Source organism: Bubalus kerabau, chromosome 3 (assembly GCF_029407905.1).
Source record: "Bubalus kerabau isolate K-KA32 ecotype Philippines breed swamp buffalo chromosome 3, PCC_UOA_SB_1v2, whole genome shotgun sequence".
NCBI lineage: Eukaryota > Metazoa > Chordata > Mammalia > Artiodactyla > Bovidae > Bubalus > Bubalus kerabau.
In genome coordinates, this window is record NC_073626.1 from 100,198,025 (window position 1) to 100,217,974 (window position 19,950).

Sequence of the window (19,950 nt, forward strand, 5' to 3'; positions counted from 1 at the left end):
TTCATGTTGATGTTTGGCAGAAACCAACACAATGCTGTAAAACAATTATCCTTCAATTAAAAATAAATTTTAAAAGTGATATACTCCTTATAAATAGGTCGTGGGATATATATTTATTGCGCCTATTAAAAGTCTGGCACATAAAGGGGGAAAGTGCTCTATTCTCAAGAACAGTTATTTTCGAAATTAAAAAAAAAAAATAGATACGAAGAACAGAAAACTGTACCTCCTTTGAGCAATAAAGTCTTGGGGCAAGAGGAGTCTTTCAAATACATCGGTGAGTTAATGATCGAAATTAAATGAGTGCCGAACGCAGCTCTGGAGCCTTGATCTATCCCACAAGTCATTACCCACACCTCATCTTTTCTCCTCCTACGTGGGGGCGGTGGACTAGCCAATGAAAGGGCGGTGCTACGTGGGCCTCCCGTGCGCGTGCGCAGAGTCGGCTCGAGGATCATTCCCATCCATGCGCTCTAGAGCAACTTCTTCAGTCTGGTCACTGCCAGCGTCAGCGCTACTCCATCTGCCGTCGCGCCGCCATTTTGAAGACGGGAAGAGTACGGGCCTGGGACCGCTGGAGGCGGCTGTGGCGGCGGCGGCGACTGGTACGGACGGTTTCCGCCCGCGTTAGTCCCTCCAGATTTGCCCATCTTTTGGCCACAGCTCTCGGTGTTGCCCCTATACTCACAGGGCCCCTGTCGCTGTCCCCGGTCGTCCTGTCTGTCGTTAGGATCTTTTTCGCTTCCTCCACCTTCATCTTTGCTGGAACCTTTGCTCACAGCTTGTTTAGAACCCTGATCGGTGTTAAAATACCTACTTGGAGCCTCAGGACTCCATCCTGGTGGACGGTCCCTCTTTTCCTCCCCCGGATCTAGTCGGAGTTGTCTTCCGCAGACACACCGGGCGGGCTGAGAATTGCAAGGCCTCCTGTGGGCAGCGACTTGTGCCCTGTGGGGGCAGGGGGCGAATTCCGGTCTCCTGGGGTTCGGGGATAGCTTGGACTTTGGTCCTGTCGCGGAAGAAGGGACACCCAGTAGGCGATGGTGGACATTACCCGAGTTATCTGTTGTTAGAGCTTAATCCGTCACCGGCCTGTTTTGTTTTGTCCTTTCCCAGGAATAACTTTACAAAAGGGAAGATAATTTCCGTCTGCCCTTTCCGCCAGAAATGGCCAATGTGAGTAAATTTGTCTCTTAAGAAGCAGTACAGTAATAAATTATTTTGGGAACTCGTTAAGAAATGGAGGGACGGGTTTAGTTATAATGGCATTGATGGTATAATGTTTCTTGTACTTAATGAATCAAAAATGTCAAGGGAAACAAGGGGTGTGAAATTCGGTCAATATGCCTTAAAGGTAGTTTGAAAACAAACATATTTCTCAATACTTTTATTTATTTATGCAAATTCCTTTTGAGAAATAAATTCGGTGCCAGCATCCTTTCGGTAATTTTAAAAGGCATTATTTTTGTAAATACTTAGAATCTATTTTTAAGCCGGTTTCTGTTTGGGTAGGTAAACTGAAGGTTTTGTAGCAGTTTTAGTATAGGAAGTAACCTTACAAATACTACAAAATGAGAGCAAGAGAGATTATTCTCATAGGCCAGAGGTATTTATTCACGGTAACTGTCCAGTGACTACTTAAACGCATCATGGCATAGGATAAAACATACATGAAAACTATTACAGTAAGAGTAGAAACTAATTTTAAAAGTCACACAGAGGTACAATACAGATTCAAAGCTTTGTGGAGAGGGGAAAGTGGGGGTTTGGGTTCATTTAATCAGAGAAGCATTTGAATTTTAAAAGATGGGTGAGATTATCTAAATCTCACCCAGAACAGGTATATTCAAAGACACCCCTGCCCCCCACCCCAACCTCCCTTCAGAAATCAAGAAGTCATTTCTGTCTTCCTGAATGTAAGATGTGTGAAAAAGATGAGTGGGAAATAAGGTTGGATTGTGGATTTGGGATCAAATAACAAGAGTCTTGGGGCTTTCCAAGTGGCTCAATGGTACAGAATATTCCTTCCAAGCAGGAAACTCAGGTTCCATCCCTGGGTCAGGAAGATCCCCTGGAGTAAGAAATGACAACCCACTCAAGTATTCTTGCTTGGGAACAGAGGAGCCTGGTGGGCTACAGTCCGTGAGGTCACAAAGAGTCGGATGGGACTTAGCAACTAAACCACCAGCAAAGAGTTTTGAATGATACACTTGGTAATTTGGACTTTATTCTTTAAATTTTGGTGATTTAATTAGAGTTATGTGTTAGGAAGACTAACATGGTAACAGTTAGCCAGAATTGTATTCCTGTAGTTGAATATGATACATTAAGGTGAAGGTGAAGTCGCTCAGTCGTGTCCGACTCTTGGCGACCCCATAGACTGTAGCCTACCAGGCTTCTCCGTCCATGGGATTCTCCAGGCAAGAATACTGGAGTGGGTTACCATTTCCTTCTCCAGGGGATCTTCCCGACCCAGGGATCAAATCCAGGTCTCCCGCATTGGAGGCAGACACTTTAACCTCTGAGCCACCAGGGAAGCCCATGATACATTAAGTAATAACCTAATGATGAGACTGTAGGGCCAGGGGAGGATGTTTAAATGTTCAGGTGGACAGAATGCTCTGGAGACAGGCCTTGCATTTTGGAGACATCTGGAGGAGGTTCAGTTTATCTGGATCTTGAAGAAGGAGTTGGAATTTGTCCGGCCTAAGAGGAGAAGGAAAAGGGCATTTTAGTGGAAGAAATCTTATGGCAGTATAAAAGACAGAAATACGGAAATGTTGGGTAGGTATTTTTGTGTGACTGAAAAGTGGAGTAAGAGAAGGGAAGATAAAATTAGTAAGAAATTCTGTCAGAGAGGTAGAAAGACCAGTCAGAGAACACACAGGTTGGATTTCAGAATACTATATGAAAGGGAAAAAATGATTCCAAAGTATCAATTGGCTAGAGTTCTTCAGCCTCCTGGTAACTAGTTTTCATACCACCTCTCTAATCCCACTCCTTTCTCTCCACTACTCTTAGTTGTACAGTCCTTAAAACATCCTTTATTTTTATCAGTTAACTCTCTTCCTCCCTGCCTACAGGTTAAAATTCTGATTTATTATCTTTTTGTAATAGGCCCTTTACTGTCTGTGTCACAAAGTATAAAGCCTTTTATAGTTGCTCATTAGTTAAATTTCAAGCCTGTTCTTTACTGCATTACTTTATGTCCACCTTCAGTGAACCTGTCACTCTTTGAAAACAACCTCCATACCTTTCTTCCTGAAAGGCCTTCATTGAATTGAGTGCCTAAATTTCTGTTTCTTCACAACGCAGTATATCCTCCATGAAACTTTTCCTATGACCTCAAAGATCTCCTAATTGTTCGAATCTTTTAGTAGAATTTCACAGATGGTATGGTATTTGTTCTTACGCGTTTTCCACTAATCTAAGAGTCAGCAGCGTTTTTAAATATAAAGGGCCAGGTAGCAAATACTTTAGGCTTTATAGGCCAGAGTCTCTGAAATAACTCTGCAATTATGACATGAAAGCAGCCATAGACAATACATAAATGTGTGTGGCAGTGTTGCAATAGAACTGTATTCACCAGAACAGACACAAGGCTACAGCCCGCTATAGTTTGCCAACCCCTGCAGTAAGTTATTCTGACTCAGCTATTTTGATTAAAGTTTATACATGAAAGATGTTCACACATTCATATTGTAACTGACCTGAGTCTAGCAAATGAACATAGGAGCAGAAAAGTTATCATGAAGATGTTTGCTAAACTGGAGGAAAGTGGACATTGCCATAAAATCAAGAGAAAGATAGCATAGGAGATAATCAGTGCAATCTAATAGTAGTAAAAGAAGAGTGTGAAAGTAAGTAGGATTTTTTTTTTCTAGGAGAGGTTTTGAAAGTTCTTTATTTTGAGAATAGAAGAATCTTACTAGCTCTGCCACTTTTTTAGTGTTGCTGCTGAATAGGGCAACTTTTCAAAGTTCCTGTTCTTTCTGTATGGCACTCTTGATTCTGGCCTTGCTAGGAAAGCCATATATTTTTCCCCAAATAACTTAGTACTTTTTTTTTTTTTTAATATTTGTATTTTTAAAATTATAAATATGTGTGATACTCATTCTATGGCAGGTGCTCAATAACAGTAGAATCAATATTGGTTTTAAAAGATACATTGCAATGTGAGGATTTGCCCGAGATTGTCTGTGTTAGTATAACATTTATATCCAGAATAATTTGGGGTTTTGTGTCATTCTTAGGTGCTCTGTAACAGAGCCAGACTGGTTTCCTATCTCCCAGGATTTTGCTCTTTAGTTAAAAGGGTTGTCAATCCCAGAGCCTTTTCAACCGCAGGATCTTCAGGTTCTGATGAGTCTCATGTGGCCACTGCACCTCCAGATATCTGTAAGTGAAACTTATTTTTTCTTTACTTACAATTGTTTCATAACATTTGTTATGTTTCCTGAAATATTCTTCTTGAAGTTTTACTGATCTTCTAAAGTTGAGTTTATCCCTTTGAAAGTAAAATCAGAGCTCTGCCTAAATATTTATGCCAGAAAGTTAACAATACTTAAAAAAAAAAAAAATGAATGAATACTGGTTTCTAAAACTTACTTTCTTCAACTTTAGTTTTTTTCTAATCTGTATTCAGACACACTCACTCTTCCCTGAAACAAATCTTCTTTGGATCCTATTAAACTATGTTACTACTTCTTGCCACTCTTTGCTGAATTTCCTAAATGTAGGCATCACTTTTTACTAACGAGTGTTCATTAATCAAAGTCTGCTTTTTCTTATCCACCTTGCACATCACTATATCACATGAATCATTCTAAAATACTGTAAATCATGACATTTCCATCATAAGCCTCAAATATCTCCCATTGCTTTTAGTAGCCATTCCTAAACTATCCACAAACTGAATCATTGTTCAAGATCTAAAAAAAACAATTTTTTTAAGTTCTGTAATTAGTTAACTTTGAGAACTGCTTTATGCCAAAGTCCTATCTTAGAGGTTTATAAAGCACACTAAAATACTAAGGGAGGGCTCTTAGAAACTTTACCTAATGTATTCTGAAGTGATTGCCCATGGAATCCTTTCTTCATTCAGTGCGTTACTTACAGTGTAATGTCAGTTCACTTGGGCATGCAAAGCCTCCCCTAGTTTTCTTGCCTCAGTTTTCTAACCCCATCTCTGATTATTCCTCAGTTTTCTTGATCTGAAGGCTAAACATATATCTATCATAAATGAAAGGTCTGTCACTCAGAATAGTTAAGGGTTTGTATTGTGAATATACAGCTTGGCTTCCCTGTCCATGGGTTCTGCATCGTCAGATTCAACCAATCAGAGATTGAAAATATTTGAGGGGGTGGGAAATTCCAGAAAGTTCCAAATAGCAAAACTTGAATTTGCCATGTGCCAGCAATTATTTACATATCATTTACTTTGTGTTCGATATTATAGGTAATCTGAAGATGATTTAAAGTATACAGGAGGATGTACATAGGTTACATATATGCACATACAGTTCATTCTTGAACATCATGGGTTTGAGCTGTGCATATCTGTTTTATACACAGGGTTTTTTTCCAATAATAACTAACTACGGTACTACACAGTTCTCGGTTCCTTGACTCTGAGGATGTGGAAATGACTAAGCAGAGAACTGACTATGAATTATACTCAGATTTGTGACTGCAGGGTTTGAACAACTAACTCTTGAGTTGCTCAAAGGTCAGTTGAACTATACCCTTTTTATATAAAGACTTGAGCATATGCAGATTTTGATATCCATGAGGGTCCAGGAAGCACTGCCCTGTGAATACCTAGGAAGAACTATATAAAGAATTTTTGTAGATCAGTAGGAAAAAAACAACCCAGTAGAAAACCAAACAAAATATCATGTATGAAATGAGTTGCCAGTCCAGGTTCGATGCACGATACTGGATGCTTGGGGCTGGTGCACTGGGACGACCCAGAGGGATGGAATGGGGAGGGAGGAGGGAGGAGGGTTCAGGATGGGGAACACATGTAAACCTGTGGCGGATTCATTTTGATATTTGGCAAATCTAATACAGTTATGTAAAGTTTAAAAATAAAATAAAATTAAAAAAAAAAAAAAATAAAAGCAAGTACATGCCATTCCAATAAACAGAAAAAAAAAAAAAAAAAAAAAAAAGAAAACCAAACAAAAATTTCAAAAATGAGTTTTAACAGGCTATTTCTGTAAGAGAAAACCTAAATGACCAGTAAACATTTGAAAATATGCTCATATCCAGTATTAATATTGAGTATTTATTTGAAGACCCAGATCTGAATAATCTATAAAACCCATGTTGTTCAGAACAGCTGGTAAGTTTTAGGTTGTGAACTGACTCCAGTTGGTCATTGGTGGCTGTCTAGAGCCTTATCACTCTGTGATCTGCAGACCAGTATAGCATGGCATGGTGTAGCATCAGCATCATCTGGACTGGTTAGAAACGAATTTTGAGCCCCACTTCAGATGTGGTAAATCTGAATCTGCATTTTGAGAAGTTCTCAGATGATTCTTAAATACTTAATAGTTTGAGATGTGTGCTGGGCTAGAGTGTTTGGGTTGAGAATTATGTGACAGTGTCTGGGTTCAGTAGGGAAAAGTTCCATAATTGATAGGTAATGTCTGTCATAGGTATGGAAGAGAGATATGGGCGTCACATAGGGGCAGCCGTAATGACATGACCATTTTTAGTCACTTAGTTCTGGCAGAATATTTATAAATACTTTTATTGCCAACTAAAGTCTGCAGCCATCCTTTCCTTTCTCTGAACAAAATTCCTACCCTGAGTATTTCTTCATTTGATTCTCTAAGTTACTTTTTTCTGGATCTTTTTTAATTTTTCACGTTAGGATTTTTTTTAATTTTATAGGAATAAAGTAATGTGTATTCTTCTGTAAGTATTTGATCCATATTCATGCATGTGACTGGTAAACAGGGCATTATGTCACTTTGGGTTGGTACAGAATTTTTTCCAGTCCATTAATGTTTTGTGCCACCAGGTAACAGCAGTTGAATGCCCCTCCCCAAGGGTTACCTGGTGGCTCAGATGGTAAAGAATCTGACTGCAGGGTGGGAGGCCCAAGTTTGATCCCTGAGTCAGGAAGATACCCTAGAGAAGGAACTGGCAACCCACTCCAGTATTCTTGCCTCGAGAATCCCATGACAGGGAAGCCTGGCGGGCTACAGTCCATGGGGTCACAAAGAATCGAACACGACTGGGCAATTAACATACACAACGCACCCCAAGGGTAACCACTATTAAGTCTGGTTTACTTTCAAGTTTGTTTTTTTTTTCTGTATTTAAAGCATTATTATAAGCATGTAAAATAAATGTCACGTATACTGTTCTTGGATTTAGCTTTTTCTTTTAATGTCATTTATCCTGTGAACTTCTTTCACCATTTGTAGAGATTTACTAATGACCGTTAAGAATTTCATAGTACGGAGGTTCCCTGATGGTCTAATGGTTAGGATTCCAGGCTTTCACTGCCATGGTCTGGGTTCAGTTCCTTTTTGGGGGAACAGAGATCCCACAAGCCACACAGCAAAGCCAGAAAAAAAAGAATTACATAGTATGGATTACAATACTTTATTGAATCTGTTCCCTTATAAGGAAATTAACTATGAGTTGGCAGCTGGTTTCTTCAACTAGTGATTTGGAAATAACATGAAACCAGCTAACATATTCAACCAGTAAAGCAAACTTCAAAGATCTATTGTTTAGGTAAAAACAAAAAAAAAAAAAACAAAAAACCTTATTGGAAGAACAACATTCTTTCACATTCTTTCAGTCTACCAGTGCACTTAAGTTGTAAGAAAAAAATGGTTCATTTTGTTGTTCCTCTTCAGGCTCTCGAACAGTTTGGCCTGATGAAACTATGGGACCATTTGGACCTCAGGATCAGAGATTCCAGCTTCCTGGGAACATAGGTTTTGACTGTCACCTCAACGGGACGGCATCACAGAAGAAAAGCCAGGTTCATAAAACTTTACCTGATGTTCTAGCAGAACCTTTATCGAGTGAAAGACATGAGTTTGTTATGGCACAATATGTGAATGAATTTCAGGTATGTTGTTAGTATCATTTATTCTGTATTCTAATTATTAAAGCTATGTTTCTGATAACTATGAGCATATTACTTTCATTGAAAAAGTTAAAAAAAAAAAAATCTATTTAAGTCCAGTATATACAGAAAAAGCATGTCTAGTTTTTAAAACCTTGGTATTGTCCTATACCTAGTTTTGCTATATAATTTTTCACATTGCAGTCTCTTAGGTAATTAATTCTTCAAAATATCTTTTTTAATAAATATTTATTGTAAACATAAATAACTTAATTTCTGTAACTGGAAATTTAGATTTTCTTTTTTTTCATTTTTACAAACAGTAATTATAATCTATATATGAACCAAATTCCAACTAGTTTTATATTCCTCTAACCATTTAGAAACTTAAAAAAATTTTGAGATCTCTAAAATTCTTCAGATACAGTAAACTAAAAAGTAGGATTTTTAAATAGGTTTTGTAAAAACAGTTCCTGAGAGGTTTTTTATGAGTTTTTTAGAACCGGTTTTTAAAACTAGTATTGCATCCTTGTTCACTCAAATGGGAAGTTACATGCATTTCAGAGTTTGTCAAAACCCCTCATCATTACCATTTTTCATATTTCTGTGTAGTTTCAGGTGAAGATTTTGATCAAAACGATATTATTAAAAGTAATAATCCCTCACAGTTAAGGGTTATATCAGTAACCTAACACTGGGACACAGTTGACCTCCCCTTTTTCTCTCAGATAATTCCTTCTCAGTCGTCTTGGCTCCTCTGTCCACCAGTTATATGATATTTCCCAAATGTCTGTTCTTCATTTTTCCTTTGACTTGCTCCCTGGTCACTTAAGTCCTCAGCTTTCTCCATAGGCTCTGTCTTCGTATTTCCTAACTTTCTGTTTCTGACATTGCTGGTTCTGTATTACTTGCCAAATATCTTTATCTGGATGTCTCAGAAGTACCAAAATTAGGACTAGTATACGTCTAGTACTGAATGAGTCCTTTTTTCTCTCAAAACTTGTCTTTATTCCCATGTTGTCAGTCGTATAAGTGATTTAGTCATCCTCGCACTTCCCAAAAGTAAAGATTACAGTGACAACCTTGCCTCCTCTTTTCATCATTCCCCCATATAGAGTGACAATTACATTGCTTTCATCTCTGAAAGTAGCCCTTAAATTTGTGTCACTTTAGTTCTCACTAATAGTATTAGAGTTCAGCACCTCCTTATCTTACCTCTGTTTTTAGATGCATTATAGTAGGATGGACTGTGGAGATAGGATAAGTCTGTATACAAAGATTAACTCTTATTTATTGATAATTAATTTTTTGACCTTGAGAAAGTTATTTTACCTTTCTGAGACTGTTTCTTTATATGTAAAATAAGGATAATTTATTAATATTATTTAATTTAAAATAAAATTCAAAATTTTGTAATGTGGCATAAATGGATTTCCATAGTTTTGATCCTTTTCTCACCTTACCTCCCACGATTTCCTATTCCTTCTACATTGTAATCACAGCATACTTTTCATTTTTTGAAAATTATACCGTTCTCTTTGACCATTGCATGCCTTTGCACTATTATTTCTTGCTAGACTGTTTTTTTTCCTTTGGGATTCTTAATCTGTATTCTGTCCATAACATGTAACTCAAGTGTGATTTCAACCTTTCCTGATTTCTCCCAACAAAGCAAGTTTCTTCCCCATTTATACTTCCAGAAGACTTCCTTCACAACTCTGTAGCACTTTTCATATTGGATTGCATTTATTTGTTCATGCTATTTTTCTTCTACTAACCCTTATATACCTGAGAGTGAAGACTGGATGTTTACCATTGTAGTGTCTGCTCCTGTTGTAATGGCTGATGTATAATAGGCACCCATCAAATTTCAGTTGAATAAGAGCCTCTAGGCTTTTCCTGTTGGAGAGATTATATATTTAATCATGTTGTTTTGTAATTTAGTGTACTTATGCCCATTTTACAGAACAAAAGAAAGGATAATCAGATATAACAAAATATCAGAAGAGGTAACATTATAAGATACAATCATGGCATTTTTAACTTTTTTAACCGACTCCTATTAAGTCTAGAATATCAGTAGGTATATATTCCTTTTTTTTTAACTCAACATTTTAAAAAAATTCTCAAATTACATTCATCATAGAGAAAAGTTTGAATATGTAAGAATACACTGATTATTACCTGATGACCAGCTAGGTTAAGATTATTGAAAAAGCTTTCTATTTTATTACAAACAGGTTAATAACGGGCAGGATATTTTATTTGAACTCCAGATTTTGTTTATCTATATTTCTTACTCCCCTAAAGGGTAATGATGCACCTGTTGAACAAGAAATTAACAGTGCAGAAACTTACTTTGAAAGTGCCAAAGTAGAATGTGCAATCCAAACATGTCCAGAGTTGCTGCGAAGAGGTATGTTGTGCTTTATTCATTTTTACACTAGTGTGTGTCAGATTATGTCACTAATTTAAATATATTGAAAAATGTACTCCTTAACATGTCTCACTGGAAATGATGATTGCCTGGCCAAGGAAAAGACTAGCAAATGTCCCCTGACATCTGACCTCATGCTGCCATTAGACAGGATTAGTAGAAGTTTTACTAACTTTTTCCGTAAAGTCATCCTACTCCCAGGTGATTACTGAGGAAAAGCTTAATAATAAACTTTTTTTTTAATTCCAAGACTAACAACATGTAACCCAACTTACTCTTTGGAATTGTTGGCAGTATATTTTTGGTTCATCCAAGTAAACCAAAACTAAATTTAGTTCATCCTTTTAAAAAACAATATGCATTTATAAACCTAACTTGGTACCATAATGATTTGACTTAATCATCATTTTTCTAAAGTGTTTTATGCACTGTTTCTTTTTTCAAAAAAAAACAAATAATTTTTTCCTGGAATTTTATTCTTATTTATAGATTTTGAATCACTGTTTCCAGAAGTAGCCACCAACAAACTAATGATTCTGACCGTAACACAGAAAACTAAGAATGATATGACTGTTTGGAGTGAGGAGGTAGAAAATGAAAGAGAAGCGCTCTTAGAAAAGGTAATTCTTTCAACTGCTGACTGTTTAGTTTTATGATCTTATTTAAACACCAGTAAACACTGTTTTAAAATGACGGCTGTTTTTTCTTACTATTATTAGTTCTCTCCTAATGTATGTCAGTATTTAAAAAATGTACATGTTTTCTGAAAATAAAAATGCCAGGTTTTTTTTTGTTTGTTTGTTTTAGTATCTGAAAAATTTATATTCTGTCCAGTACTTCCTCAGTTTTTTCTTTTAATTTATGTCTGTCTTAGGAAGTTTGGAAATACGGTAAACAACAAAAATGTAAAATTAACTCTTCATACCCATCCCTGTCTCCTCTCTTATCCTGTTCTCTCCCTCCATGTCTCTTTCTGTCTCTTAAGCATGTCAAGTAAAAAGTGAAAATTACCTAATCCTTCTTCAATGTGTAAACAGTGTACAGTACAATAATAATATAATAGTTGTACATACCCACATTTTTCTCATCCTTTGCTTTTAACTAGAAAATATGTTTTGACACCTTTCCTTCACATTTCACATAGATTATATTTCATTCTTTGTAAAATCTGTATAATATTAGATTACATGGGCAAACCATAAATTTTTTAAATTATTAAAAAAATTTTTAGTCTTTTGTAAGTTGAAAATCAAACTTTTGCTTTTATAGGCAGTGAATATATTTGTACATTTATTTTTATGCCCATACTTACATATTCCTAAATAGGGAATTGCTAAGTCAAGGGATATATTTATTTTAAGTTATAATATATACTGTCAATTTGTCCACCAAAAAGATCATCCTAGTATATAGGCTGTTACTCTTACCCTGGATATTAGCATTATTTTTCATTTTTATCAACCTGAGAAATAAGTGGTAACTTAAAATCTCATATTTAGAAATTATATGAGTTTGATTCCTTTGTATGTATGACAAGTTAAGATTAGCTTACTTAACTACAGTTGAAAAAATTCTCTTTACTAATTTACATGCAGAATAATATTGGGAGTTTTTTAATGTTTTCTTTAGTGTTGGATGTATGGTTCTCACAACTTATAAAAATATTGTTTACATACTTAACAAAGTATTTTATGATAATGACTTCACACTTAAATGTCCCAAATATAGCTTTGCTAATAAATTCCAGGTAGTAATTAAGTCAGGAGCAAGTTACATGCTTAACAAAGAAGTTAAAGAGAGGCATAAGACATTGTCTCTGATTTTTAGACGATCTGAATTTGATGAGTTGAAATTTAAATATCCAATAACTCAGTAAACATTTTCTGCTTATATATTAAGACCAGGAGTAGTTTATCATCACTATCATTTAGATGCTGGAGAGTTTGCTCTCACATGTACATTGCATTGTAAGTCCTACTTTTTGATTCGTCTAAGATTCTGAGCCTCACTTGATACTGACCCCAGTATAGATATAACTCAGTTTTCTATAACCAATTTTCAGGTTTTGAAATGGCACTATACTTTTTCATGTGATTTTTAATTTTATAGTGACTAAAGCTGTTTTATTTTTTATGGAAAAGAAAACATCTCTTTCTATTTTAGATATGTTAGTGATTATTTTAGGATCACACATGACTTTACTGTCCAAGTAGATATTTTACCTTTTGTGGTTTAAATCTATCCTAGTTTTTTCCAGCAGATGTCAGTGTTTCCTACTGATGAGCAGAATAAGATAAACGTTTAAACTGGTTCTTTCTGTGGTCATTTGGCATTCTTAATCTTTGCAAACATTTAAATACATGGTTTTGTTCACCTTGTAGTTTTTGTGTATGTCTTATTACATTGATACATAATTTTAATGACTTTTCTAGACCATATTCAGTTTTCCTGCTTTTTAAGAATTGCGAGGATTAATGAAATACAGCAGTAAGTGCAAATATTATATAGATAACCTAAAGAATACAGTATTTTTAAATTTTTTCATTAGTTTACAAGAGTTTAGGCATATCTTGGAGATATTGCTGGTTCGGCTCCATCACAATAAAGCTAATATGGCAATAAAGTGAGTCACATGGATATTTTTCGCTTCCCAGTGCATATAAAAGTTATGTTTATGTTATACTGTAGTCTATTAAATGTGTAATAGCATTATGTCTTAAAAAATGCATACCATAATTTTAAAATACTTTGTTGCTAAAAAATGCTGACCATCATCTTAGCCTTCGATAAGTCATAGTAGTAAAACATCAGTAAAGGTCAGTGACTGCAGATCATCATAAATATAATAATAGATGAAAAAGTTTGGAATACTGAGAGAATTACAAAAATGTGACACAGAGACATGAAGTGAGCAACTGTCACTGGAAAAATGTCACCAATAGACTTGCTGGACACAGGGTTGCCACAGGCCTTCAACTTGTAAAACCACGTTATCTGCGAAGTACAATGAAGTCCAAAAAATGAGATATGCCTGTTTTTAGAGAACATAGATTAGTTTAGGTTGTATATCTATAGGAGGGATCAATAAACTTTTTCTAAGGAGCCAGATGGTAGCTTTTTAGGCTTTGTAGGTCATAGGTTCTCAACTACTCAGTTTTACCCTTGTATTGTTAAAGAAACCATACGAGGTGAAGTGAATGAAGTCACTCAGTCATGTCCAACTCTTTGCGACCGCATGGTCTGTAGCCCACCAGGCTCCTCCATCCATGGAATTTTCTAGGCAAGAGTACTGGAGTGGGTTGCCATTTCCTTCTCCAGGGGATCTTCCTGACCCAGGGGATCAAACCTGGGTCTCCTGCATTGCGGGCAGATGCTTTACCGTCTGAGCCACCAGGGAATCCCTAAGAAACCATAGACAATATATAAATGAATAGGCATGGCTTCATTTCAGCAAAACTGTATTTATACAAACAGGCAGCCACTCAGTTTGATGGCCCTCTGACTATTACTTCCTCATCCCTTATTTAGAGTATGGCCCATGTGCCTAACTTTAGCTTGAACTTTCAACTAGCTGAATGCCAGAGATGCTCAGTGAGGTCTCATCACTCGGGGTGGGCCTGAAATTCATGTTCCCCAGCACTGTATGACCCCTTCATGTTCCCCAGCACTGTATGACCCCTAATAACACTATTCAGCTGCAGCCTTGCAGCTGGCACTCTGCTAGACCTCAAGGAATCTCACCCTGTGTTTGCACAGCTCAGCATGAGGCCACTGAACCAGGGAAGACTGTTCTACAGACTGCTTTGAAACCCTGTTGTGCATCACCCTCTTCTCCAGCACCCTACCCCACAAAGTCACATGATTCAGCAGTCCAGACCTGTTGCTTTCTCTGCCTCAGCTCAGTGACACTGTCACTTTGCTTGGGCTCCACTTCTTTGTCCTGCAACAGGAAAGTGTCCCCAGACAGAAGGCTAGAGCATATATGGGGATCACCTTACTTGTTTCCCTTCTCTTGAAGACTACAGTTTTGTGTCTGCCTGTTGTTCAGTGTCTGAAAACAGTTGCATCATGTATTTTAGTCATTTTTATAGTTTTCAGCAGGTGGCAAATTTGGTAACTGTTTCTCTATTATGACTGGAAGTGGAATTGTGCCCTTGTTTTTAAACACTTACAGTCTGTCCTTTTTTTTTTAACATTCTAATCTGGTTCTAATATTTGTTGTCTTGTTCACTGCTTAGAGTTCTGGTAGAGCTAGTCTTTGCATCATAGGAGTTAACATCACAGGATTTTGAATAGGTAATGCATGTACATGGTCTGTATTATTTATACACTACATAGAAAAATAGAGAAGCATATAAGTGAAAAGTAAGTATGCTGTTCAGCCCTGTACCCAATCTATCCTTTTATCTTACTTTCATGTGCCTTGTCAGAAATATTTCATGACTATGTGACTGGATAGGTGTATTTTTGAAGGACATACAAACAAGTACCTGTTTTTAAACAACTTCCATTCAAATTAATGAATGGTTCAGATCTTTTCATTATGACTACTTTGTTTTCCCTTTCTTACCTTATTTCGAAATTTCCATAGTGATATAAAATAGCAACTGTAGTTTATAATCCTTGACAAATTTGGGAGTTAATAGCACAAAAGTGATTAGAAATAGTTCCTAAAACAAATAATTTAGAAGAGAAAATGTACAATTTAGACTTAAAAAAAAATGAAAGTGTTACATTAACCATTAATCGTTTAGACTGGTGAAAATAATCTTGACTATAAGTCCTAATTTATCATTAGTTTTAATTTTTTATTAATCTTGTGTTCTCTATCTGAGGCAAAAGATATTTATTTTAAAAATTTACTGAAAAATAAAACAGTCTGTAGTGATGCTATCTTGAGCATAGTATTTGTGTTTTTTTCTATGCAGTTCATCAGCGGTGCTAAGGAAATTTGCTATGCCCTCCGAGCTGAAGGCTATTGGGCTGACTTTATTGACCCATCATCTGGTTTGGCAGTGAGTAATTAAATACATTTTGAAAGCCAGATTATGTAATTTGAAGTAGGAATTATTTTTCTATAATTATAGCCTAGGTAAAAATAAATCATTTAGGACTTCTTGAAAACTTCACAATTTTATGCACAGAAGTACCACGAATCAATTGAATTCACAACTTTGAGGGACCTCTGTCACTCCTGGTTAAAGTTCTCCATCACTTTAAATTTTTTTATTAAAAATAATTTCAAATTTTATTTTTTCCATCCTTACTAATAGACATTATTTGAATTACATTGAATTAGTGTGCTTACTGTTAGTTAAAAATTAGCATTCAGTAGTTTGATTAAGGAAGAAAGTTATTTTTAGAATTAAGAAAATTTGGATGGTAAATATTTTAAAGTAACTTTTTGGAAATTAACATTTATAAAGCTATACTTTAAAAAAAATAATGAGCCACTATGTCACATTTTAAATTCTGTGTATGTCTTTCAGTTACAAATAGTAATAAAATTTATTTTAATCTTAAGATAGAAATATATATTGTTTCTTCTTGAGGTTAAGATTTAGTGAGTACTAGAAATGAAAAATACCCTGGGCTATAGTTTTCTTATCTTAAAAACTACAAAAGTGAACCAGAGATGATTGCCTAAGACTTATTTCATTTCTAAAGGTCATGTGAAGTTATACGTTTGGTTCTAGATGACATGCAGTCTGCTAGATCATTCATTTCACATTTCCAGAATACCAGGTATTGAGGGGAGAGGTTTTAGGGCAGTTAGGTGTTACATGCGACCCTTTTATTTCTTATTTGACCTTTTAAATATTTGCAGTATTTATACAGATCTGTGTTCATGTTTACATAAAAATTATTACTCCATTATCTTTCTTGTTAATAAAAATATGACATCATTTTTTATTTCTTCCAGTTTTTTGGACCATATACAAACAGCACTCTTTTTGAGACAGATGAACGCTATCGACATTTAGGATTCTCTGTTGATGATCTTGGCTGCTGTAAAGTGATTCGTCACAGTCTCTGGGGTACCCATGTGGTTGTAGGGAGTATCTTCACTAATGCTACACCAGACAGCCATATTATGAAGAAATTAAGTGGAAACTAGCAGTAGGGTCAATTAATTTGATCTTCTGCTTGTAACATTTGGGATGATCCACAAGCATTGTCAAGGGCTTCCTACTCCGTTGTAGGTATTTATTTCAACATTATGGATTACAATATTGGCAAGTGGTTTATAATTTTTAAATTTCAAATACTCATACTATCATTAAATACATGTTGAGCACATCCACATTGTACAAAATGTGATAATTAACATGTAACCAGGGTATGATCTCATATTGTTACTTCTCCCCTTAATTGGGAAAACCTCACTTTTAATTATACCTCTCCAAAAATAAATCATACATTTGGCTGTGATCACATGTGTTTTTTTGGGTTTTTTTTTGCAGTCTTTTAAAAATACAGTTCTTAAAGTTTTTTTCTTTTTTTAAATAAATGCAGTTGAGAATTCTGGATTCAGTGTAGATTTAACTTAAAAAAATTTTTTTTTCTTTATTACTTGTCAAGTGTCCTGGTACCAGTCTGAGTATTACTTTGAAATGTATGTGCAGAAAAAGAATAAGAATAATACTACATGTTTACATATAAAAGAATTTGAGTCTCAACTTTATATAATAGTAAAAAGTAATTCTTAACTCCTTGGCGAGACAGATAAGTGTTTTATTCTCAGACAAAACTATGACTCAGCTGCTAAGTCTATTTCTCTAATTTTAACAACAGATAGAAACTGCAGTAGTTTACAGAAATGCCTCATGGGGGACAGAACTTGTTTTTACAACATTTTAAACTCAGAATTGGAGAAGGCAGTGGCACCCCACTCCAGTACTCTTGCCTGGAAAATCCCATGGACGGAGGAGCCTGGAAGGCTGCAGTCCATGGGGTCACTGAGGGTTGAACACAACTGAGCGACTTCACTTTCACTTTTCACTTTCATGCATTGGAGAAGGAAATGGCAACCCACTCCAGTGTTCTTGCCTGGAGAATCCCAGGGACGGGGGAGCCTGGTGGGCTGCCATCTATGGGGATTGCACAGAGTCGGACACAACTGAAGTGACTTAGTAGTAAACTCAGAATTATCTTTGATTTGTCTTTTGTCAATAGGAATAGAAATAAATCTCAGGAGAACAAGTAACTTCTGCCAAATGAATTATTTGAAATGGATTTTTCTGTATTTTTTTTAATTAAAGGCCTGTTTTAAATGAACACATGAAGATGACCAACTTTAGTTTATAACTTCATTTAAAATTCTTTGCTTAATTAATATGTAGCCTGATAATGAGTATTGCTTACGATTCACAGATAAGACCTACAATGTTCTCATTCGTTACAAAGAAGATAAAGTAGTGACTCCCATAGTGTTTTGGGGAAAAAAAAAAAACAAAACTTTGTTAAGTATAAATGCTCAATAAATTTTCATCTATGTAAGGAGGACCTAGATCAATACAAAACATTACTGGCACCTCAGAGGCTCATCCTGTTCCTTTTCAGGCACTTCCTCCCCTTACTTATCCCTCGTACAAACAACCACTATCCTGATTTCGTACAGTATAAGCTGATTTTCTGTTTTGATGCTTAATATATATATATGAAATCATATATACCATGTTCACTCTGGCTTCCTTCACTCAGCAATGTGAGATTCCTCCTTACTGTGCATAATTATAGATTGCCTGTTTGCATAATAGCATTTGCATAGTAAATTGGGACAGTTTTGCCCCCAGGGGAAATTTGGCAATGTTGAGATAGTTCTTGATTGTAACAGCTTGCAGTGGGTGAGTGCTATAGGCATCTGGTAGGTACAGGCCATAGATGTTACTAAATACCCTACAATGCAAAGGACATCTTCCACAAAAAGAATTATTTGGTCCACTGCCTTTCAGCACTCATTTCAGTGTGTGTATTGCTTATTCAGGCATTTCTGACCTTGCACCATTCTTTAAGCCATGTTCCTTGAAATTTCACCCTCTGCTTTAACAGTTTTGAAATGCCGTCTACTGGTTGAAAAGCATACTTCCTATTGATGGCTGTGGCTGTGTACTGGATTATATCAGGGGTAGGGTAAAGAGTGGTGGGGCTCCTTTTCTCATCTTGATTTGTAACAGGATTTGCAAAAACAAAACTTTTAAGAAGCAGTAACTGCCAGTTAAAATTTTATTTTCCTTGAAATGTTTTAAGCAGATTTAGTTTTGGGATATATAATCCAAGGGATTCTTACTAATCCTAGTAGAAAATAGTTTAACTTTTATGTACTGCAATAAGAAAATATTGCAGGTTATCAATTTCATCACATTTGTTTGATTAGGACCCTGTAAAGGAAGAACTGGTAAAATTTATTGTCTTAAACAGAAGTTTGTTACCTTTTAAAGTAAGACTGAGCCATTGAAATTGATTTTAGACCTATCACTGAAAATATGTTTTTGTTGTGAAATGTGCATTTTGAGAAGAATTTATAGAAGATAAATGCTGAAAGGGGTCTTTCAGATCACCTGACCCACCTCTATCCTTTTATAATAGAATGAAAAAACAGGAACATTTATCAGATTACACAAGCTAGTATTAAGACCCAGTGCTGGAATTTGCCTGTGACTTACATACATATAGAGAGACTCTTCATACTATCAAGAAGTTTATTAAGCGATTAAAAATATCAAAGAGTTGCGGGATTTGACTTCAGGTTAACTAATACTGCTGCCACATTTCATAGATAAACTTCTGAGTTCACTCCCTTGAACTCTGCATGCTCTGAATTTCTTTGAAAATTTACTGAAATGTATCTAAAAATTCAATTACAGATCTTACACTTTACACAGTAGTTCTCTAACTTCAGGTTTAAAACTCATTTCTTGGGCTTCTGTCACTTGTACCCTCAATATAATCCTTACATTTGAACAAAGTTCTGCTTTTAGTTCCAGACTCTATTTCCTCTTCTTAGGACTGGTTCTCTTATTCCAAAGCAGAATTTATCTACTTCAGCGCTATTGACATTTTGAACCAGGTAATTGTTTGTCCTGTCCATGTGTGTTACAGGATGTTCAGCAGCATCCTTGGCCTCCATCCTCTCGATGCCAGTAGCAACCCCTGGTCATGACAAAAATTTCTCTAAAAGTGGCCAAGTTTCCCCTAAGGTCACTTTTTTTTTTTTTTTTCCTGAAAAAAAATTTAACCAACATGTCCTTTATTTTATGTGACAGTATCGTATCCACAGTTGAGAACCACTGATTGAATATACCTACTAACTCAGCAGTCCTCAACTTCAGCTTTACATTTGAATCAGGTGGGAGTGTGTTTAAACACACTGATGATTTGACCCCCACACTCACAGATTGTTCTGTTAGTGGGGAGA

The 19,950-nt window shown here is 35.8% G+C and overlaps 1 protein-coding gene across 1 annotated transcript; it reads left to right on the plus strand.

The window, feature by feature from the left end:
- Positions 1–464: 464 nt before the first annotated feature.
- On the plus strand, positions 465–16,964 carry MMADHC (metabolism of cobalamin associated D). The gene is made up of 8 exons (XM_055572618.1): positions 465–605; positions 1,117–1,176; positions 4,254–4,398; positions 7,881–8,098; positions 10,406–10,511; positions 11,022–11,152; positions 15,461–15,547; positions 16,456–16,964. Exons 2-8 carry the CDS (start codon positions 1,168–1,170, stop codon positions 16,648–16,650), a joined length of 891 nt encoding a protein of 296 aa, XP_055428593.1. The 5' UTR covers positions 465–605; positions 1,117–1,167; the 3' UTR covers positions 16,651–16,964.
- Positions 16,965–19,950: the final 2,986 nt, after the last annotated feature.